Source organism: Empidonax traillii, unplaced genomic scaffold (assembly GCF_003031625.1).
Source record: "Empidonax traillii isolate 1590-97213 ecotype Southwest subspecies unplaced genomic scaffold, ASM303162v1 scaffold130:size970688, whole genome shotgun sequence".
NCBI classification, from domain to species: domain Eukaryota; kingdom Metazoa; phylum Chordata; class Aves; order Passeriformes; family Tyrannidae; genus Empidonax; species Empidonax traillii.
In genome coordinates, this window is record NW_020955323.1 from 733129 (window position 1) to 757372 (window position 24244).

Genomic DNA, 24244 nt, shown 5'->3' on the forward strand with positions numbered 1-24244 from the left:
AGTAAAAGGAAGCTTTATTTTCAGTGTTTATATTAAATATCTACCTTATATGAATCATGTCTTTTAGTTGCGGTATCTCATTATTCAGCACGTATACATAGGTATACTGCAGACCAGTTGAGTCAGTTCGTAATGGACAGGTACTAGATGAGAGCTTTTAAAAGGAAATTGAGAAGACTGGATGTTATTTTGTGTCATGGGAAAAAGGTTGCAGAGGGTTGAATTTCATTGTGCCTGTAGCCATCCTTACCTCAGATCTTTGTTCCCTGGGTACAACATTGCTTCAAGCCTGCTGTAGCTTTCCCTGGTGCTCAAACAGTAGCCTGAAGTAATTTTTGCACCAGTTCAATGCAAACATGCCTAAGGTACTTTTGTTTCCACTTCAGACTGATGTTGTAAAAGCAGTTCATACAGCAGAAGTGGCACCCAAGAGCCCAGCTTCAGACCAATTTACACTTGAATTGCTGTGTAAGTTTTTTTGTTCAGGCAGTGCCATTACCCACTGAATTCCATCTTTGTTACAGCCACCAGCAGATGCCACAGACATGAGAAATGTAAAGCACTGTAGCTTGCCACGGGGAGAAGAGGCTTGATTGTCATTAGGAGCAAATCAAAAGATTGAGGCATTTCCTCCTTCCAAAAGAGAATGCAACTCTACTGTACTAGAGAGTGAGCTGTACAACGTTGCTGCTTTCTGAGCTGTGGCACAGAAAAGGAGGCTTTCTCTACTCAGTTCACAAATAAGAGATCTCTTTGAGTTGAATGAAGCATTGTGATTCGGATCTGAACGCTGCTGGTTGAGGCACCCACTACAGAATGCTGTGCCTCAACATCCAAGCAGATCTGTCCAGGGAAGTGTCACTGTTTATAGTATCAACAAAAGTGCTTTCTGGGCACTGCACCAGGTGGCATCACAGGATTCAGCCCTATCAGTTTACACAGATTTCAGTTTCACTAGATTTACTGTCCTCAACTGACTTGCTCGTTTTTGTGTCCAAAACCAGTTTCTGTATACATTTCTTATTCCCTGGAGTTGTTTTACTTTCTCCCCAGTGGTACCTGGGGAGAAAGATTAAGTCATCAGTAAGTTTTATGTCACATTGGTTTAAAGAAGTTTAGGAAAGGTAAGCAGCATAGTTACATACACTTTCAGAGTCTTAGAAGTCTTTACAGCCTCACATTTGTCACAAGCAGAGTGACACAAGAGTTACCTGAAAAGGTCGTTTTGGGCCCAGACTAGAAACAGAATTGAGTCACCAGTTTTTATTAGGCAAAGCTAGAGATGCCTCACAGCAAGGGCAGGTCTTTCCTGACCAGGAAATCTTGTTTTCATTTTGATATGTCGCATGTGGAACAATAAATATGGAGAGGAATAGCCACTAGTTATGTGAACAAGACAGAGAAGACAATTCTTGTTCCCAGACAAGGAAAATTGACTTAGGAAAGCTACCTGTACACCTTCCCCATATTGCAACGTTGTTAGCACTTCATTGCCTTTTGAACTGATACAGCAGACTACTGCAGGCACAGGGAGGAACCCCCAGCAGAGAGCATAGACTGATTGAAGACATAAGAGAAAGTATTCATCTTGCCTAAATCATTCTCTGAATCAGCAGCTTTAGACCAAGAAAATACCTGACACCTTGTTTTCCATGACAGGCTGAGCAGAAACAATAAACTTGGAGACTTTGGCATATATTCCTTTACTACAAGGAAAAGAAAGCTGAGTAGAGGAGCAACATCTGGACTACGCTACCTTATTTCCTCACGGCTTGACCTGTGGCTGACTAGTCACAGCACAGGGAACAAGTTAGCATCGTGCAGCAGTTGTGTTCCAGCAGCCATACAGAACCAGGCAGCAGTAAACCTTGCTGACACTCTGGTTATAGCAGATAAACAAATAATTCACACAGGCTTGAGTTTGATTGTGCAGTTACAATTTATTGCATCCTATAGCCTTAGGTTTGACAGCAAAAGTTTTCCTAGGCTCAAATTCATAAGTGGAAAATCTTTAACACTGCCATTTCATTTGAAAACGTGCAAAAACTGATCCAGTGCCTCCCATACTAGAGTATGAACTATATTTGCTGTAGCCACATGTACTTTGTAAACCAGTTGATACCAAATTACTTATTTTCATTAGAAGCAACCTATACCATGTGGTCCAGGGCTAGGATCAGGAAATTCAGTTCTCTAGCTGCTGAACAGATGTTATCTTCAATTCATATCGTGTTCGGTCTGATTGCAGATCAGTCCACAACAGGTCACAATGGAGTTCATAGTTTAAGCAGGAAAACAAGTTTTGTTTTTGATAATGAGAAGTGCATACAGCTGTCTTTTAAAGCCTGAGGCTCTTGCGTGTTTTTGTACTTCAGTCGCAGTCCAAGGAAGATTAAATTAAATTCTGGCTTTGCCTAGACAGCCAATTCTTAGTCCTGCAGGATGTGACACTGCCAGTTGTCAGTTATGCTATAGCCATCTTCATCCAAAAGTCATTTTGCCCAGAATACCAGAAACAAATAAATTTGAGTTCTCCATGCTCCCCTCCACTTATGCCCATGTTCTCCATAGGTCATGTAGTGTCACAGATTTATTTGGATACTCCACGCAGTTTAAATCAAACTGACCACTTATTCCTGTGCAGATGAATAGAGGGCCTCAATCTGCTCCTGGAAGGCTTTAACAAGCTCTGGTCGCTTTGCCTTCAGTGTTGGTGTCAAGAGTCCATTTTCTACACTGAACATCTCTGTGTGAATGTACAGATCTTTAACCTATTAAAGGAAAATAATTTAGCACATGACACTCACGTAATTAGAAGACAACAGTTCTTCCCAGCTTCCTTGAGCTCAGTGCAAGAAGCCTAGTCCCAGAGATCCAGTAAATAAACTGGTTTTTGGTGGAAATCAAACTGCTTTTGGCTGACCTAGCAAGAGGGTGAAACTTCGGAACAGCCCCTGCAGCCTGTTATGAACCTCCACTCCATCTCATGGCAATTGCTACTATTGCCCTGTACAGCCACTGGTCTCTTGGTCAAGAGAGAAGCATTAGCCAAGAGACCTGCAGCCAGTCAAGGTTTCACTGACTGCTTCAGTCAGCTGTTGGGAGCAGCTGCCTTAGGGCCCATCCTGGCACAGTCAGTATCACGAATTAGGACTTCCCAGCAATACAGGTGCTTGTGACAAGCAGGATTTGAAAGGACTCACTTGTTCAAAGGATTTAAGGCCAGCCTGTCTCCCCAGTCTGATCATATCTTCTAAAATAGCTTTCTTCACTGCCTGGAAGAAAAAGAGCAGAAGCAGACTGGATAAAGCTGCCATTCTGTAATTGCAACTCAAGACCATAACCATTGCCCACTCAGGGAGAACTGGCAAGAATACATATTCCAACATTCAAGAGTTCCCATATTAAGACATGACTGCAAGGTCATGTCTGTCTACTCATTGTAAAAGACACAGCAATAGCCCTTGAAACATCAAAAAAATACCTATACTCAGTTCCAGTTTTTACTGTAAGGCTGCTTGTATGACTCACTCAGCATTACAGCAGTTTAATTTCCAAAAAATGGTGGATAGAACAAAGAGCAACACAAGATTTGATTTCAGAATTAAATTCTGTCTCTAACCTACTAAAAACAAAGCCACTCACTGGATTTTTGCAGAGGTCTTCATAGGAACCTTTTACTCCCAGTTTTGCTGCAAATTCTGGAAGTGTCTCCGGATCAGGAACCACTATACCTATTAGAAAAGACTGAAAACAAGTGGAAGTCATGCTGAGAGCAAGATAAGGCATATTAAATGTCTTTGTGAACTTGATTGCAAACAGGGTTTCAATAACAAGTCACATTTACATCCCCATCCATTTCAGAGTCTGAGGACTTTCAAGTCACAGAGATGAGACAGCCAGAACTGAAGCACTAATGCTGTTTGTCATATGTGCTAAATGCTCCAGCAATTACTTTTGGCTAGTTTATAAATTTAAGACTGGCCTCTGCTCCCATTGGTGGCACCTCTGTGGCAAAGGAATGGAGAAACACTTCTGCTATGGAGAAGGGCTGTGAGAGTTGGGGTTGTTCAGCCTGGAGAAGGCTCCATGAAGACCTTCTTGCAGCCTCCCAGTACTAAAAGGGGGCTTGTAAGAAAGTTGGCAACAAATTTTTAGTAGGGCCTGTTGCAGTAGGACAAGAGATAATGATTTGAAATTAGACTAGATGTAAGAAATTTTTTACAATTAAGGTCATGAAACACTGGCACAGGTTGCCCAGGGAGATGACAAATGCCCCATCCCTGGAAAGATTCAAGGTCAGGCTGGATGGGGTTCTAAGCAATGTGATCTAGTTGAAGCTGTCCCTGCTCATTGCAGAGAATTCTGTTATTCTAAATTGTACAGAGCTGATCATGCTAATCTCATACAAGTATGTAGTTAGCCTTTACCTAACTTGCAACTTGATGCCAATTGTCAGTTGGGAAGTCTATAGGTCTGAAAGCATATTCCTATAAACGTGGTACTCTTGGGAACAGATCTTGTTTAAGAACACTTGGACATGCATATATTTGTGCCCTGATCATCCAGAACGCATTGTGGGAGGAATCTTGCAGGATGCTCACACATAACATCACTTACCCTCAGACTTTCCCCATGTACAAAGACCTGGGCTACAGGAATACTTCCAATATAGACATTTTCTATCTTCTCTGGAGCAATGTATTCTCCTTGTGCGAGTTTAAATAGATTCTTCTTCCTGTCAATGATCTTCAGTGTTCCATTCTAGAAGTTAAAAGTGGAGGTCATTAGTTGCAAGTCTCTGTCTTGCTTATATAACAAGATAAACAGGCTTTGCTTTGTTGTAGGAAAGGCACATGCCATTCTACTACTGGTCTTTGCTTTCTACAGAGAGAAGGGACACTTTGTCTAATTTCTCCAATTAGCTCAGGACACTATTAGACAGCTCCTTTTTTCTCCTTTGACAGAAACCAAGATACCTCGTTACGTCACTTCTACAGTGAAGAATAGTCTTAACTGTGGGCCTAACAGGTGTTATTTGAGATCTTGTAACCTAATTGGTCTTTGGAACTTTGCCTGGAGTTACTTGATGAATGATAAAGTACTGTATAAAGGCTTTTATCCTAGAATCCATCTTTTGAGATTACTGTAAACTAACAGGGATTCACATCCAAGGGATGGTTTGTATTAAGCAATTACTCACTGGCAACCACTTCCCTATGTCTCCAGTGTGGAGCCAGCCATCTTTGTCAAGTGCTTCTGCTGTCTTCTCAGGGTCTTTCAGATAACCCTTGAACACATTTGGTCCTTTAATGCAGACCTAGAGTAAGTAAGCACAGAACGTTTTTAGTCACCAGGTCTTATGTTTCAGTATTTCCTGACGTGCACAGGAGATGGTGCCTACCTCGCCTTCATTGTTAGAAGAGAAGTAGCTCATTTCTTCCACATCTTCTAGTTTTACAATATTACAAGCCAGAGGGGTTCCAACATGGCCTAAGAGGAGGGGAAAAAAAAAAAACAAAAACAAAGACTGCAGCAATACTAGATACTTAGTGGCTTTGTTCACTGCTTTAGCAAGGACCAGTATTGTTTAAAGAAATCTGACATCAAATGTTCACAAAAGTTATTTAAATGCCATTTTCAGACAGTTAATACAGGACAAGTAACAGCTAAGTCTCAATGCTTAGAGCATTATTGATGTAATCAACCAGACCAACCTCAAACCACACTTGCCACTACAGGAATCCCTCGTGGACTCTGGTATTCATTTACATTTAATTCTCATTATGCTCTGCAGTTACTGTGGGCCCAAAGATGATGACCTGAGCTTAAATTTAGAATATATTAAAAATAGCCTTGCCAAGATAAAAGCCAGGTAGCCCGTCAGGAAAATAGTCAAGTATCGTGTCTAATATTTTAGCAATAATTATTTGAGTAAAACACATAATTTTGGAGATAAAGCTAGTTCCTTAAAGCCATTGTGAAGTCCCTGTTCAGTTTGCTCAGCTCTGTATATTCCTTTCCTGTATGCTGGGACAGGGTCTAATCTGACCTATGTTACTTTACACAAGAGATCCTCATCTACTTGAGTCAAGAATTTTGGTACCGACTAAGCACACCGGTGACTGTTGCTACCAAGAGTGACTTTGAAGTTATGTACCCATGATTTAATTTTAATTAAACTAAAACCAGTAATGCACATAGGCTTCAGTGTCCCTTTCTGCTGACATCTCTGGGAGACTGTCCAAGTCTTGGCTGCCTTACCTGTTGTCCAGTCTCCAGGCATAGAGACAGTGCATCCAGCTGAGCATTCAGTCTGGCCATAAGCTTCAAAGATCTGTGTGAGAAAGGAATATTCCCTGAACATCAAGTCCTTGGTGTGAAAGAGCTCTATTTCAAATATGCCCATGCTCAAATCTTCTTAGGAAGGAAGCCAATAGAACCTGAGCTTTTAAGGTATCTTGATCTTACTGGTGCAACCAGGTGTTTAAGTTCACCTATCCAAATCTTGCGTTGGTCACCTCATTTTCTGTTCTCTGTTCTCAAATGTGCTACACTGGGATCTCATCGACTGTAAGAGTAAGCCACAAATCTGAGAGGCAGCTGCCTGACTTTGAGTGCTGCATGTTCCTATTTCTGCTGCTCTATTTCTCTTCCCAGAGCCCACAGCCTAGTTTTTCTATAGTGTAGTTTGAAGTCAGCCCTGCAAAATTGTTTTCCTGTTACACTAAACTTGGATGAAGCAGCCTTTCGGTACCCAAGACTGACAGCAACCTCCCCAGGAACAAGCTGGGCTGGACCACAGCTGGGCAGTTATTTGGGCATAATCAAACAAGGCTTACTTTAAGAGAAAACTCAGCTTACCTGACAGCCTAATGCTGCTCTCAGAAATGACAGGACAGAGGGAGATATGGGGGCTGCACCTGTTACCATTAGACGCACTCTTCCTCCCATGGTCTCCTACAAGAGAAATACAAGCCATCAGATCTTCTAGTATTACACTGCTCAGTTTATTTGCGCTTGGAATAATTTACCTGAACTTTTTTGAAGATTATTTTATCCCAAATGCTGTCATTTCGAACGATGCCCTGTTTTAGTTCAGCCGTCTTCATAGTCACAGCCAAGTTTAGCAGGCAACGTTTCACTGGGCTGTTTGCACCACTCTGTATCTGCAGGGAAAAGTATCAGTGATTCCTGGGTTTAACTCACTTCTGTACCTCCCATTCTTGCTTTGTTAAGAAGCACCACATCTTACTTCACTGTTCTAAGGTCTGTCTTCAATAATGCCATGTCTAAGAGATGAACAAAGAGACAATACTTATTCATGTTACTGCTGACACGCTGCAGCCACAGCTTTGAGGAACAGGGATCCTTCTAGCTTTGCACTTGCTTCATTTGCATTCCCAAAGTAAACAGACTTTTTGTCTCTGAACAGCAACAATACGCTGTTCTTATACTCCAGGTCCCAGGACTCTTTCCATCTCCTCAGAGAACGTTTTAAAGAATTCTTCCCGCCAAGAAGTAATTAACTAGTGGTGATATTATGACACAATCAATATTACTTTATATGCTCGCTTAGATATATGAACACAAAGGTGATTTAGCTAAAATTGCTCACATACCTTGTCATACACTCTATTCAGCAGCCTTGGTACAACTGGAAATAATGTTGGCTTCAAGGTTTTCATGTCATCTGTTAGCAGCTTGATGTCTCCTTGGAAGAAGCCCACTTTTGCTCCACAGCTGTACATCACAGCCTAGAGATTGACCAGACTAAGCTTAGTGAGGGGTAATTCCCAGCTTCATTAGCCATAATTGTCTGTGATAAGCAGCAAGATTTTCAGTGCCCACTTGTCAGAAAGTTGTTCTGTGAATAGGTTTTGAGGACATACAGATGGCTATCATATCTTTTGCTATAATTTGATTTATAAAAGCTCAGATGTATATATCTGTACCTACCTGTACAACTCTCTCAAACATGTGAGCCAAGGGAAGATAGGAAATGGCAATATCTGAACTTGAAAACTCAATTGTGTTCTAGAAAGGAAAGAAACAGAAGTAAATTAGCATTGCCTATGCCTGCCTGAGTTAAGTCTTAAGTAGAAAGTGGATAAAATTTGGATCAATTTGACTACTTTGAGACAGACACTTCAAATGACTGAAGCAACTCAGGTTCACCCATCACGTATTCCAGATTTGCAGCTGTCACACTGGATCAAAATTAGTTTTGTGTTTTGGTAGCACTTTTAATGGTGGTGTTTAGTGCTCTTGGCATTTAGGACTGATCATTCTAGAGAAACTTCTACATAGAAATTCTTCTGGTTCAAGGTTAAACCAAGGTTCTTTCAGTACTATTGTCCCATTGAAATATGGGCACTTAGGAAAGCATCCATTTCCGGGAGTGAACGATTTACAGAAAACGCCCACATTAAAGCTGTTTGCATGACTGAGGGACATACCCTGATGATCACCAGTAGGAGTAGCTTACCTCTACGATTCTAAAGAAGGAAGCAGCATTTGAAACAATATTTCGGTGTGTCAGCATGGCTCCTTTAGGGTTACCTTTGGAGAGATCATGCACAGTCAGCTGTAGCTCTGACTGCTTCTGCTGTCAGTTTCCCATTTTTTTGTTTGGCTCAGTCTGAACTGTTTTGGTACTAGGCTCAGTCATAGCATGCATTGTCTTAAGAGATCACAAATATGCCTCTTCTTGAATGCTTTCAGCTACAGATATTACATAAAGGAAGTGGCTACTGAAACAGCAGAGTAATTGGGAGTAGCATAGAGAATGCTTCTAGGGATCAAAATACACACACAGGTAAACCAGCAATCTCTTGAACATTAAGAGTCTATTTTTCATAGGGTAAGACAACATGAATTTGGCTATTCTTGCCGCCAGTTCTAAGAAGCTTTGTCTTAGTTTACTTGTAGTGACAGTGTCCCAAGTAGAACTGCAATAGTGGTTTGACACTGCTCTAATGTACTGTTTTATATTCTTAGGATTTCCTATTTTCGTGCTGGGAAGCTGCAGGGGTAGGCTGTTTCAGTGGGGAAGCATCACCATATATTCTCTTACCTGTGGTTCCACTTGTAAAACACACAACAGCAAGATCATCAGGCTTAGGAGGCTAAAGAGAAAAAGCCACATAAGGTCAGTGTAAGGATTATGGTGCTTATCACTATTTACATAAAATTCCTAAACTGTGATTAACCAGGGATGCTGGTTCACAAAAGAAAAAAATCCTGCCAGTCTCCTCTACTAACATGGCAGGAGGTCTTTCCAGAGACTATTTTTCAAAGTTTGTAACTCTTCCATAGAGATACTTACAACTGCTTGTCTGATGTTGTTTTTTCCCAGCTCCTGTGTTAGAGAAAGAACCATAGCTTAGCAGATGTGCAACAACAATAGATGAATAGGTAATTCTATTTCAAATGCAACACTTGTTTTTACTTTGCCTCTTGATGCTCTGTCTCAAAGAGAGATGTCTTCCTGAATTCAGTACACACAACTCTGAAAAACTGACTGCTGCAGTTGTGGAAAGCACAAATTTGAGTGTGCAGAAAGTGATCGGAACTACTTAAAGAATTTGGAAGTCCTGAGTGTAGATATTTAGTTTTATTTGACATAGGTCATATGCCTTATACTTTACATGTATGCAAGATTAAGGCTAGTATTGGAATGTCTAAGCAGCCACTAATTTGAACTTAGAGTTTCAATCAGACTCAGCTGCCAGCTTAGAACCCTGATAAATCCTGTTGCAACTGTCCATGAATTAAGCTAAGCAAGTCTTCAGTTTCATGCATACTGACTGTCCACAACACATGAACACAATTTTAGTTAGTTTTTTGAACTCTGCAAGTCCATTTGGCTAAATATATCAGGTTTCAAAATGACTGCTCATCAACGTCCAAGCTACAGGTGTGACAACCAGGTAATGCTTACATTCAGTGTAATTGTTGCCACAGAAGGTCAAGATGTCAAGCTGGCAAGGTATTCCTTGGCAAGATCAAGCAGAAGCCTTTAGTCACCTACCTCAACCTCCTGCAGTGATGTAATTTCAACTCCCACTTTAGCTCCTCTGTCCTTGAGCTCTTTGTCAAAGAGATCCATGAGAACAATAATCTTCAGATGTGGGGTCTTTTTTTGCTCACAGTTCTCAAGCAAGACCTGTGCCTTGTCCGGCGTGTCACAGATCACTACACTTATGTCAGCTACAGGAAAGAAATTACATTTCAGAAGTCTGTTTAGAAGATATTAGACTAGTGACAGCTCAGAACACATACATTTAGAACACAGCATTGGTTTGTTCTAAAGCCATTTGCATTTGTTCCTATGGACTGAGTGGTTGGCTAAGTGCTAAGAGTGCTGAGAAGGTTTCTCCTGCCATCATCCACTGATTGTATAGCTCGAATCTTAAGTTTGCCCGAAGTGAGAGCAAATGCTGAGGGACTGAAGACAAATATCTTCACTCTCAGTCAACACAGGCATTTAAATTTTTTATATTATCATATGAGTTCAGAATTGCCCTCACCTATACACCCCATTGTTTAGGTTTAGCCATCTTCCTTAAATCCAAAGAAATTCAGGCCTGGTTGAAAGAGGCTGCTAAAATTCTGGAGTTAATACCTCAGCTTGCCAACATGTGCAAGTGAGTTTTACACAACTATTAAAGCATTTTCCTTTAAATCAGCAGAGGAATTGGATTTGCCTGAACATGCTGGTTCCTCATTAGACTAGTAAATCACAGCCGTGTAGTCCCAAGGCAAGACCTGTTTGGAGGTTCACCAGCATAACTGTTGAAGGGATTTTGTTTAGCAAGTCCTGTTTATGGGGTGGATCCCAGATTACTGTGACATTAATGGATATTTATTTCCCCCATATCTCCCAGAAGACTGGGGAAAGAAAGTCTGAAGATTTATTTAAGCTTCCTTACCAGTTTCTTCCATGATGGCATGTTAGTTGTTGCTTCTGTAGAACAACAGGCACTAACCAGATAGATTAAACAGATTTAAGCATATCTTTACCCTTCCCTCCTCCACTCTTTTCATCCTACATCTTTAAATCAGAGACACGCATCTAGTCTTAATTTGCATGCAAGCCTGTCTGCATTGTCTGATTGTTTGGCAGTGTGGGATTTCAAGATTTCAAAACATCAAATAGCAAATAGTTGAGCACTCTGATTGCAGAATGGTCCACAGGATCTAGCAGGTCCTTCAGTGGACTTGCAATCAAGACACTAGGAAACAAAGGAATCCCACTGGATTCTTCTAGGGATTAAACCATGTGCCCTGCAAAGCAGTTTCATTTAAGAAATTAAGTGTCTATAAAAGTATAAGAACAGTAAGGCTAAAACTACTCTGATTTTCACATCAAATTCCCTTGAACTTAGCCCTCTCAAAACAAAGTTTCTTAGAAAAGTCATTATGAAAGAGTGCAAGTCAATATTTACCTTTGTTAACAATATATACAATGGCCTCTGGCCCCAGGGTGTCATAGAGTGGAACAGCAACCATTGAGTAGGTGTAGCAGGCATACTCTGAAATGGTCCACTGAAGAGAGGAAACAGCACAGATAAGGAAAACTAGCAACTCTCAAGACAGTATTGCCTACAGATTTCATACAACTTGACTACATCCCCCATGCACTCAGTAGTGGTGGGTTATGTGAGGAGCACATCCATGAGAATGAGAGCAGTGAGAGTTCAAGATCATTATATTACATCCTTGGTATGTGGCATGTGCTCAGTCAGTAAAAAGGGAACCAGGAAGGAAAAAGAGTTGGGATTGTTCCTCATGTGGCCTCAAGCTATTTAAATACAGACTGCCCTCTCGTCCCAAGGTGTCAGAACGTTGTGGGGAAAAATGTACAATCTTTGCTTACCTCTGGCCTATTCTGAGCAAAAATGCCAATAAACTGGCTTGCTGATGGTTGGCATCCTTTTTGCAGAAGTCCTGATCCCAGATATTGAGTTTTGTCTACAACCTGTAAGATAGTTTTTCCCCACTTTAGTGTTACAAGACAGTGTCCCAAATTAAGTCTAAGTCATCTGTCATTTACTATACTCACCTGTTTGTATGTCAGCCACTGGTAAGGTTGCTTGGGTTTTCTGTAGCCTAGACAGTTACCATTTCCTAATGGAAGAGTTCAGAAAGGCAATTTGAAAGCTCAGTAATGAAGGTGCATAACACTTCAATACAACACTTTAAGTGGGAAATGTTTTCAATCAGTCATCCAGCTAACTGCACAGAATGCAGAAGGACAATGTCCATAGTTAAACAATCTGCCCAAACCAAGACTGTAAGACTGCTGGTTTTATCCTTCCAAGCAATACTTCCAAGAACTGGTGATATTTTCCCATTTCACAACCCACACGGGACTGAAATAGCTTGCAAACTATCACATACTTCCATGCATAGTGGCATGTGCACAAATTCGTATCTGTTGTAAACAGGCAGTAATTTTACAGTAAAACCCACATTGGAAGACGAAGCAGAGGTGTTCCCCCACACACAATTCCTCTGACATTTAGTATCTGCTGACTCTTGACTGAACTCTACCACCCTAAGCTTCTGATGTTTATTCCCACCCAGTCTGCCAAATAAGACTACAACTAAATTGGAGCAGGGAGGGATATGGTCGCTAGTCTCTGCACCCCTCAGAAGGCTAGAAAAGCTTTTGCTAGTCTGAATTATTACCATAGCCAAGACACAAGGAAAAGGAGCTTGGGAAAAATTTAGTTAGCCACGATAGACAAATACTAACTAGCAGATGCAGAGCTTACCAGAAATGTATAGTCCTCTCTGGAGAACTTCATACAAGGTTTTACCATCTTCAAAGTAATAAGAAAGCAGGTTATTATCCGTCAAGAGTGCACATCTTCTGGCTCCTCCCTAGGAACAGAGCATGGTCATGAAAAAGTGCAGAACAGATGAAATGTCATTCATTCCTCAGCCAACAATCTCTCAACAATCCCCTTTAAAGCATTTCAGTAGCATTGCATTGTTAGGGAAGTCTTTTTCCTTCCTGATTTTGATCTACTCAGTCATACGCAGAGGAATTTTCTAGATGGCCTACATTAACATTCAGTTACAGGTTATTGGAGGGACCTCGACTAGGACTGAGTGCTACCACTTGTCTAGTTGCAAGAAGAATAGCACCAGCTTCTAAGCTAATGCACTGCATTTAAAATACAGGAAAAAGTCAGTGACAGCCAGCGCCATATGGTAAAAAGCCTTTCTAAACCTGGTGGCAGAAGCTGCTGTTTCTCACTCTTAGCATCTTAAGGCTTCCCTTCTTCCCACCATACTGTTGAGTTGTACACCTGGGAGAGAAGGCTGTGTATGTCAGACAGGAGAGTTTCCACTGGCACCCAGAGGCAGAATGGATCAGTGTTCAGATTAAGCTCCAAATCAGACCATGCCCACAAGCAAAGAAAGTATTACCTCAATTCCTACTGACTGCTTGTTCAAGTCAACAGGAGGCAAAATAGGTCTTGGCCTGCTTATCACCCACAGGAAGACGACAGCTCCAAATGCAATAAGACTAATCAATGCTGGTGTTGGGAGTGGTGAAAATAATACTTGAAGTATCCAGATCATTGTGCTGGATCAATGGAGCCAGAGTTGAACCTGAAATAAACAGGAGGTTTAGTAGACTTGAGTTAGAAGCTCTAACTACCCATGAGCCATGGTTACTTAAGTAGTTTGTTAAGCAATACTGCAAATCATTTCAGCAGTTTGCCCCTGAAGAGTCCTGGTACAATTATGAAGCACACTTATGCAACGTTTTAAGCCTCTTAAGAGATCCCAAGTCACCTGTCCCCATGAATCTTAATCTATACTGCATCCACCTCCACAAAAAAACTGAAGTCTGATGAAGTCGCACAAGGAACAGATTATTTCTACTCAAGAGTAAAAACATCTGCCTGGGGAAAACCAGTATATCATTTCCCAAATAGGTATAACCTACAAAGGCCTACAGTTCAATGATGTGAACAGTGGAAGTAAGAAAACTCCTCAGTATTATAACTCTCCAACAGAAAGGAGTTTTGCTGAAATAGTAACTGAATTGCTAAATTACATGTTTGTCACACCTACATATATCAATCTGCATGACAAGCAGTATCTTCACTGTTAGCTGCTCTTACTGGAAAGCAGAGTTCATTCTGGACAAGTATTTCAGATAGTGACACCATGTTCAGCTTGAGGTACAACACATGTCAAAACTGTGAAAGTTTATTTCCACTAGGAAATGGTGACCTGGAAGTCAGTGTGTGCACCAGAAGTCTTCCTGGGAAATGCAGAAGCAGTTCTGCTGCTTGCATCCTCCAGAGTGTCTTCTTTCAAGGGCAGGGAAGCAAAAACTGAGAACATAGACTTTCTCATAAGAGACAAAGAAATATGTACCTGAGCTTTCTCTCTTAGGAACAAGTACTCTAATCTCCTACATGTTCTGATATGTTTAAGATTGGATCGCCAAGAGAAATTAATGCTTTTTGTCTGGATCAACTCAGATCTCACCAGCTTCTCTTTGCTAGCATCTAAACAGCTATGCAGGAGACAACACATCACATTTTGCAAGATGAGTTACAATATCCTTTCCAAGTCCTTCACACAGAATTGACGGAACCCAGTCAGTAGATAATACGTCAGCTAGCAACTAACTAAATCCCTGCACTAGAAGAATACCAGGCATCCTGAAGCAATGAGTTCCAGTTATCCTTTAACTATAATACCAAGGAAGTTGAAGGTATTTTACAAACCATCAGAAAATTCAGCCAGGGCTCAAAGTCAGAATCTGGGGCTCTGAGCCCAGACTGACCAGAGTTAGATTACCCATATCTGTGTTAATCAGCACTCCTAATGTGTTCTGTGGTGAGAAAAGGCACGCTTTGCCCACTCAGCATCTGGATAAGGAAGGTACCTTGGAGGACTGTCATCAAGTCCAAGCTGACAAATGCATGTCACCTACATATCTGAGAAGTACCATCTCCCTAGTCCTCTTTTCTACTCTTAAGCCGTAGTTACTGTGTGCCCTTCCAAACTCCTGACTTTGGCTTCAAGTACTGAGAGTCCTAAAAGATTGCGCTACAGCAAGAAAGGTAGGAATTGCCCTTGGGATTCTGTACTGATGGACAATTCCCATCACTGGGCATATTGGACCTAAGGGAGCACAAACCTGTTCTTTCTGTAGCACAGCATATCACCCACCTCCACACTCTTCCTTTGGGCCTTATCAATTGAGCCTGGAGGAAAAAAGAAAACCCTAAAAGCAGGTCTGCTGATCAAATTTACATTCAGGGCAAAGCTACTTAGCAGTTTAGGTATAGCACTACTCAGTTTGGAAGACAGAATATATTAATAATAAAGTGAATTTGGCAATCAGTCACTCTTCATGATATCCTGAATCATGCATCTGGCCTTGTAACCCATTACTAGAGCAGTTAGCAAGCAGCTTTCTGTAGGTGATTAAACTGTATCTGGCTTATGGTGTGAGTCAGACACTTCCTCTTTTGGTAACATGAGCAGGCCACTGTTTTAATAGCACAAGCACTGAGGCAGCTTGGTAGAGGCATCTCCATTCTCCAGCATGAGGAGCTGGATATACAAGCTTTATTCCTTTAACTCAGAGCCCACCAGTAGATCCAAGTGACAGAGCAAATCACATTTGCACCATTTGTATGTTGAAAGCTTTCTAGACCTTTTCTAGACCTTCACAGATCTATTCTCACAGCTTTTTACAGGGATACCACAAAACTCATGTTCAAACTCCCCTAAATTTTGAGTAGCAGCAACCAGTTGGGGCTCTTTTCCAGTCTTTTCTCATCTCCAGATTGTCAAAAGGAGTTTGCACTTAGTACATTTCACATGACTCTTCCCTAGACATGAAATTTTTCAATCAGCAGTGAGAGAATAGAGGTATATACAGGTAACCAGAGACCACAGGTCTGCGCAGCTGTACCAGTTTTAATGACTGAAGTGTGTTCATCTGCTCATTTTAATAGTAATTTTGAGACAGTTTCCTAGATGCCATGAAGGACTGGTTGACTTTAGAGTATCATGCTAGAGGTAAGAAATAAAACTGGGGATCATATCTATAACACTAAGTCCTCCTCTATAACTTATTTATACTGCTTAGCATTAACACTGTCCAGTCAGACAGATCAGATAGAAGTGACTAAAGCCCATCTGTTGGAACAGATCCTATAGCATATAATATGCTCATTTGCTTCCAGGATTTGGTTTGGGGTTGTTTGCTTTTTTTAGTAACTCTCTTCATTAGTCCACTTATAACACTGAATGAGACTGCATATGCAGGAGTCAAAACCTTTAAAGCCACAGACGTCAGTGTTATGTCAAAAAAGCACAGATACCCAGATCTGTGTTTTGTGCAATACACAAAAAATGCTTTTCATATCTGAAAAATTATTTTCAATTCCCTTTATTAATAGAATAGTGACAGCGTTTTGCTTTTACTTTCCAACCAGGGACTTTCCAACCATTTACTTTCCAACAGATGGGATTTAGTCACTTCTATCAAGACACATAGGGTGTTTTATTCAAGCTGTGGCAAGAGGTGGTCAGCAAATTTGTCTGAATTTCCAAAAATCCAGTTGTTTCCTATGCCTAGGTCTTCTACTGTAACTACTTGTCAAATCCAAGTTACTGCTAGTTTGTCACCTCTGGTATCCTCCAAAAGCCACTTAATCCTACTGCCCTCAAATCAGAAGACCCAGAGAGAGGACAGGAGCCTGTACTTGGCAGAATTTCCTGTCCATAGTAGGAGAGCAGCCTAGATCTGTCCTGTGAAACAATTACAACCAAAGTTTAACCCACAAATCCAAGTGCCCTGTGCATACATAAGACCTGATCTGTATGAACTTTGTGAAAACTCAACTCAAAGCAGCACAAAACAAAGCCAGAGCCTTTTTGACAGACAGCAGCTTTTACTGCAGGAGAAAGCCTGAGAATCAGTTGCTTTTAAACATGAAGGTGTCAGGTGGAGCACTTGAAACCCCAGGGTTCTGAAAGGCTCAGCTCCCAGATACAAAACGTCTCGAACCACCTGTTAAACCTCTTGTGCAATAGGATGCTGGACAGCTGAAAATGCACTTAGGTTGTCCACCCTGATCAATGGTCAGGGATAAGATGCATTAGGCTCCAGAGTACAAAGGCTTAGTTTTTATCAGAAAAGATTACAGTGGTATCATTTACAGCCTTGAGTTCAGGAGTACACATTCTCATTTCTACTGTAGCTCCCCCTCAACAGCTGTTCCTTCACTGGCTAGAAGGAATTGTATTCTCTGCGCTCTCCAAGTGAGGAGATTCTCTCCACTGGACTGAGCTTTGTACCTTCAAGCCCATAAACATGAAGAAAGAAATCAGTATCATCTCCATTGCAATAGTTCTTTACAGACAACAAAGCAACCTCTAATACTTGCATGGTTTCAGAAGCAATAGTCATGCACTGCCTGGGACAATATTTTCTAGAATTACATTTGTAATCTAGAATAATTTGTATCAAGTTTGTCTAAACCTTTGAGATGATCATGACAACTTGTTTGTCAGCATTAGTAAGGTAACACTGGCTCTTTCCAAGCAGGAAGAGTAAACTACAACCAGCTACACTGGGGTCACTAGTTCATTAGTTAACTGCCAGCACCTCACTCTTTCCTTTTGCTTACGCAGTGCAGCTCTTGCCTGGTGTCATCCTGCAGATGTGAGCCACTGTGCCAGTTCTTACTCCTTGGAAGCATTATATCCCATCTTCCTCCAGCTGCAGCAAGAAGTCTTGTGTTCTGGAGGGTTTAGGAACATCTAACTTTTAGCATCCAGACAGAAGCTAAGGCACAAAAGCTCAGCAGTGACTGCTGAACAGAGCCAAGCAAAAAACCTCAAAGCAAAATGCTCAGTAACCTGCATTAAGCCCAAGTTATGCTTCAGTTAGGCTTTGCTTTCAGAGTACCTCTTTTAAGAGTCAGAGCCAAACAATTGAAGCACCTTTTGATCTCAGCTGAGAAGCTCTGCTAAGGGGTGGGAAAGGACGAGGCCTCAGTAACTTACTTTCAGGAAGTGCTCTGCGGTTTCTAAGCCTTACTTATAAAACCTATTGAACTTTGGCATCCAGTAAACTTAAACAGAAAGGTTATTTTTTAATAAGGAATTTTAGTATGCTGGATATTACTGTCCCTCTATTAGGAGTGCAACAACATGAGTGACACTACTTACTACTAAAAGTTATTTTCTCAGATGAATTGAAAAGCCAAGTTTTCACATAGTATTTTTATCATTTTTTTTCTTTGAAAGCTACCTACTCAGATAACTACCTACTCAAAAGCATATTGAGCTAGCCATTTGAACTTTCTAAAATTTAAAAAATAGTCAGTATAGCAAGTTCTGTTACTGTTCATACTATTAGATAATACAGGTTCACTTCTTGCAAAACACACATAATCAACGTTGTATTAATAGGAAGTTATCTGTAGTGATAGAGCCTGGTGTAAAGAGCTAAGTTTAAAGCTCAGTTTCAATATTCACATAGAACTTCTAAGAAAACTCCTAGAATATTATCATTGGGCACCTTAGATGCCACACAGAGAAAAGATAGCACTAAAAATTTCTAGATGCTAATGTCTTCTACCATTCTTGTTATTACAGCACTTACATTATGGAGAACAAAGAGCGAACATATATCTGAACTTCACTCAGCCCAAGGTTAACATCTAACTGATAGCACATTACCAGAGATTTCCCAGAAGACTTCTAAAGAAATCATTATCGTGAACCTTGCAGCTAATTACTACACTTGCACATTGGTTTTAGTAAAGCCCATGTGAGTAATAACAAGCAAGCCCATGAGCAATAAGACAAAAAAAGTATAACTTCGTTACTTACACAGAAAATACTGCAGATCAAAAATAAAGCTGAGAAGCAGTGATTAAAAGTACCCACCATTGTGAAAATAGGTTGGGACCCTTAGCAGCATAGTAGTTAACAAGCATTCCTTAGGTAACACTTGTGTTAGAAACTACAGACGGTTCCCTTTCCCCAGTTTAAATAAATCAGCAAGCAGAAAAGCATGCTGGGAGGGGAGCTTTAAATAGGAGGAACTTGCTTGGCGATCTGGAGTGGTTAAAAAAAAAAAAAAAAAAAATCAAAACCTAAACATGCACATTCTACACATGGTAAATTTATTGATTTTTTGTTTGTTTGTTTGCTTGTTTATTGATGAAAATAGCTTAAAGTTTACATGTTTGTGAAGATCTAAGCAAAAAGTAAACTAAACCATTTTGAAATTTTATTTACCATTTAGTATTCATAATGTGTTTGCTATTATTTTCTCTATGTATAAAGCTGTATTCTCAGCAATAGAAATTTTGTCTCTATAGCTGCACGTACGCTAAGGTGAGCAGAGGTTTGTAGCCTGGAATATCAACAAAATGCTTTGAGTACAGTATTTCTCATATACTGCTGAAATGGACTTGCTAGTAGGTTGGATTTCTGCTGCTGGCTTTGGTTTATTTGGTTTTGGTGTCGGCTTTTTTTTGTTGCTGTGTTGTGTTTTTTTTCCTCTTCCTTTTTTTTCCTCACAAGCAAAGCTACCTCACTCTTTCTGCTGTGTTATAGACTTACATATGTGCAATTATTTGCACAAGGTAACAGTGAATCATGTTTCAAGCTTCAGGTTTGTTTCCTGGTATGAGAGGGATTTTTTTTATGGTTTCACAACTGAATTTCTTTGTTTAAAAGTTTATAGCTGTTGCAGTTTCCTTTTTTCTCTTTAATGCTTGTCTAATGGACTGGAATTTTGCAGAAGGTTTGGAGGGGTGAGAAGACAATAACTTCACCTATGTCCTTTAGTGCCTAAACCTAGATTTTAGAATTGTTTTCCCACTTAGCAGTTTGCCCATATGAAAGTTTTTCTGCACTGCATGATTTCAGAATAATCTGCTAGACCAACTATAAAGCTGGAATGGAATTAATATAGCATGTACTTGCATCCAAAATACAACCTGTCCTGGACCTTGGCTTGCTAAAACACGTAGCCCCTACTAATTGCAATTATGTTTTATTGCTGCTGTAAACTTTATACTGTTCAGGTAAAGCTACCTTACATGTAGTTGTGACATTATTTAGCAACGTAGATATTCTTTTAGGGAAACTGAGGCTCCATTCACTGATTTTCCTGTAAGCTTTACATGGGGATGAAAAAGAAATAGCTTTTCCTGCATGAAACTCCTTTGCCTTTGCCTACCCAGACCTCTTCCTGTGGCAGTGAAGTCAGAAGTGGTGAGCTTTAGCTTTACCAGTGCCAGGCAGGGTGGGCTTGTGCTTAAAGAAAAGGAATGCCCCTTACAGATAAAGAAAACAAGGCCAAGTGCACCCAGCCCAGGCAGCTCCATTATCACTTTTTCTGTGTGCCCTCTGAGGATTTTCCCCTTTCAGATATTTGGCCTCAGGCTGTTAATTTTCCACAAGAGAGAAAAAAACCAGTGAATTTACCATGATCAGCTTTTGAGTAGCAATGCTGAGTATCTCAGGTGCATTGACTTTGTCTGCAGGTGTGAGAGAACATGCCCACATCTCCCTCCTACCTGGCCTGCCAGGAGCCCAGCATGTGATGCTGAGGTCCACAAGCTGGACTGTATTGCCTGCATTCAGTGGGTCTCACAGGTCCAACATAAATTGGATCAAGGGATGCACACAGGAAAGCCCTGGGGAGGATAGCTTCTCCTTAATGATTGGTTCTGTTCAGTGCTCATAAATTAGAATACAGCTGACAGTCTTTCCCTGAAATGCATAACAAGTGACATGCAAATGCTGAGGCTTCTCATTATTGGTAAATGATCTGAAGGAACTCCAGATTTTTGAAAGGCACAGATCTATTTGTTGTTAGTAATTCTCTGTCAAAAAATAAAGCAGAGTTATGAATATCTCAATCTTTGCTTCTCTTTGTACCTGTACATAAAATGTACACCTGCATCCCTCGTACCCATTAGCAAATTAGATGAGCAGTAGGTAGGGTACGTGTATACAGAATTCAAGTTGTTTCATTTCTGCTGTCACTGTCACAAAAGCTTTGCATAAAGGATGAATAAGATGAGCTCTTGTAATAAACGTTAAGGTCATAGTACAACAGGAGCTTTTGCTATCCAAAGATGCCAAAATAGCCTTTCTACATATAACAAATAGCAGAGGATGTAAACAAATGAAGGGGAAGCATTGTCTCCAAGTACAGTTTTCTCTGTTGTCACTTCAAAACTTGGATTTAAATTTTGTGAGTCTGTAGAAAGTGTGAACTCACTGTATTTGAATGATTTTTGAATTCCAGCTTGTTTTCTTAATGCTATGGAGGTAATCATTCCTTATTGCTCTCCTCTGCTTTTTGAGGGCAGCATCTGGCTTTTCTACTGCACTGGGACATAAATGATCTTCTCAGAGCACAAGTGGGTTCCTTAGGAAAGGTTGTATGGAAAGGATTACGGGCTTTGGACTTGGAAGAGCAGCATGTTTTTTGCAAGTTCTCTTACTTGCAGCTTGATTTCAGGCTCAGCTTTGTCTCTGCTGCCCTCTCCTTTGTTACAGGTCTGTACACAAGCTGCAGCTCTGTACACAAGCAAGAGCTTGGAGAAGGCTCCATCTCTATAGCAACAAAAAGCAGTTGTACCAAGGCAATGGCAACAGTCTAGTGTGCAATACTCCAAGATCTGTGCATTTAAGACTTTAGAAAAGGCATTTCACCCAGCTTCTATGTTTTTAGTTAGAGGTTAAGGTCTTATTGTAGTAAATGCTGCCAATAAGCTTGTGCATATAAATGATCTAGCACATAACAAGTTTTTACTGCCCATGATACTCTGGAAACACATGAGTATTGCATTTTTGGAACTCTGTTTTAAACATTAGTCTGAATGGGACCCTGGCACTGGTACTCTGTGCACTGTATCTTTAAATAGGCATAACTAACAAACTGATAAGAAAATGGCTTCAGCCTGGACAGTAGGCAGGTTTCCAGTTCCAGCCAGTCTATAGCAAAGGGGAGTGTTGAGGTAGCTGGATTCGCTCAGGCTGTGATCTCTCTGTATGCCACCCCTGAGCCCAGACTTGCTTCTTTAATAACACGCAGCCAATCACACAGCTGTTGCCTTTACCAGAGCACAGTGTGATAAGAAGGGTGCACTGGATCCAGGTATTGCAGCAAATTAAGGGTATTATCCCACTTGCAGTACTTCTCTGCAGGAGCAGGAAGCTGAGTCCTTGAGAAACACAGGCTACGATCAGGAGGGATTTGCTTACCTTCCTTCAGTGCTGCAGGAGGGTGGAGGGGCTGGTACAGTTTGCTTCCTTCTCTGCTTTACAACTCCAAGTGGGTGTTCAAGGCTTGGTGCTTGCCCAGCTCCAGTGGTGCTTCCCCAGCTCCTGGGGCAGGACTAAGCCCCGAATCATCAGTGTGTGGCTTTAATAAACAGGCAACACTTCACCCGAGTAACCTTTGAACCTGCCTTGCAACAGGTTCAAAGGTAAAAAAAAAAAAAAAAAAAAAAAGTTATTCCTGATCAAATATAAAGAGCAATTTTAGCTGGTTAGAAATGTTAAACATACAACTCTTGCGCAACAGCGTTAGAGGAGAGCAGCTCGTTGTGAAAGCTCCCCCCAGCCCTGCGAAAGCCGCGCACTTGGGATTTTAACGGGACTCTCATTTACTCAGTGCCCGTGGGGCACTGCGTAAGTCTTATTCCACTGAGAAAAGGTGCCTCTTAGATTGCACTTTGAGCAAGCAAACATATTCTGATACTTTTCACCAAATGCCTTGTGTAGGGGCCTCTCCTTAACACATCGGGAACACTGAGGCCTGGGTTTCCTTTGCAGCGCAAGTGGTCTGTGAAGTAGCTCACTCCTTTATGGTAGCACAGTTGGGATGTATTGGGGGGGGGGGCCTGTTGTTTTGCCATGATGCACCTTCTCTTTTGAAATTGTGCAAAAGGCATTGCACTTGCTGGACTGGCAAGTAGGCCAAGCCTGTTTTGTGAGAGATTTCTTGTGTTGATTTAGCAACTGTGGGTTTTTTTCTTTGTTTGGTTTTTTTGCTTTCCTCCATCTCTCGAATGGGAATGAGAGGGCTGCTGTGCTTAATGCTCCTTGAGAAAGACTCATCTGTGAGGCGAGGAATGCAGGCTGGGCTGGCAGGTGGAGCTTCCTGGCTTCACTTCCAGAGGCTGTGGATGTGATCTTTGGAAGATGTTTTCTCCTCATGATCCAAGAGATAAGGCTGAATAGCAAAGTCCTTTCAGCACTCACTTAATAGTGTCAGGACTAGTCAAGATCATGAAGATTTTGTTGATCCAGGTCTGGTTTGTCTGGTGCTGGAATTTAACTCATACAGGAGTATGAGTCAAATTCTATCTGAAGAGTAAACCAATACTAACACTTTTCGCTTAAGACCTTAAGAATTCTTGATTGGGCTGGGGAAATTGCTTGTATCAGTGGACATGAATAAAAATTGTGCCAACACAAGTTCTCATGCTAGACCTTCTGGTTGCAACCTCCTTTAAGTTTTTAGAAAATGTCAGTTTTAAAGAGGATAAAAGAAAATGAATGGGATGGTTCCAAACTTGGTGTAAAGAGGTAATACCAGTGTGCAAGTCTCTTGACTTCTATCTGTGGTGCATCTTGCATGTGGGAAACAAAGCAGTTGAGTCAAGGCTGTTATGAGGTATGCAACAGATACTAATAATTAGTAGTTGGGCAGGTCCCCGTTCAGCCTAAGTGGATATTGCCTCACCTCAAAAGGGCTAAAGTGACTGACACCATCCATGGTTTTGGCTCCTGGATGCATTTTATATGCCAATGGGAGTGGGGGGGGAAGATGGGGAAGTGGAGCAGAGTCACTCTAGGAGGGAACAAAGCCAATTATCTGAGCTAGCTGTATGTGTAGGTGTGACTGTGTTTCCTTCTCCACCCTTGCTCTGTGGTACATAAAATACGTGTCATTTTTCCTCTGTGGAACAGCAAATTAATCCAAGTTGTGGTGTTTTGTCACCTCTTACCTATATAGTTTCTTCCTCATGAATGAAGACTTTGATCAGTTCACAGTTAAAGACTGCTCTGGGAGACCTGAGCCACTTGGAGCAGTGAGTGTGTTGTCCCTGAATCTGGCAGGCTGGGCTCTTGATCAGAAGTCCTGTTGAATTGCTAATGGTGGGTAACCTTTTATCAATTTGTTTTGAAAGCAGGTGTGAGAAAACAT

The 24244-nt window shown here is 41.1% G+C and overlaps 1 protein-coding gene across 1 annotated transcript; it reads right to left on the minus strand.

The window, feature by feature from the left end:
- Nucleotides 1–1918: 1918 nt before the first annotated feature.
- Nucleotides 1919–22448, minus strand: ACSL5 (acyl-CoA synthetase long chain family member 5). Its single transcript, XM_027883633.1, has 21 exons — nt 22294–22448; nt 13444–13629; nt 12783–12891; nt 12068–12132; nt 11882–11983; nt 11451–11550; nt 10034–10212; nt 9329–9361; nt 9077–9128; nt 8489–8562; nt 7960–8037; nt 7623–7757; nt 7035–7169; nt 6865–6960; nt 6265–6337; nt 5405–5493; nt 5204–5320; nt 4621–4764; nt 3646–3747; nt 3204–3275; nt 1919–2771 (listed from the first exon to the last, which is right to left on the minus strand). Exons 2-21 carry the CDS (start codon nt 13597–13599, stop codon nt 2631–2633), a joined length of 2052 nt encoding a protein of 683 aa, XP_027739434.1. The 5' UTR covers nt 13600–13629; nt 22294–22448; the 3' UTR covers nt 1919–2630.
- Between the last annotated feature and the right edge of the window lie 1796 nt (nt 22449–24244).

What these genes read in the sequence shown, in the direction of transcription:
- ACSL5 (XM_027883633.1), bottom strand. Translation starts at nt 13,599, where the DNA reads ATGATCTGGATACTTCAAGTATTATTTTCACCACTCCCAACACCAGCA. An exon ending in AGTGGCTGACATACAAACAG is followed by an intron (nt 11,984 to 12,067) that starts GTGAGTATAGTA and finishes ACTATCTTACAG; the next exon opens with GTTGTAGACAAAACTCAATA. An exon ending in GCCTTAAATCCTTTGAACAA is followed by an intron (nt 2,772 to 3,203) that starts GTGAGTCCTTTC and finishes TTCCTTTAATAG; the next exon opens with GTTAAAGATCTGTACATTCA.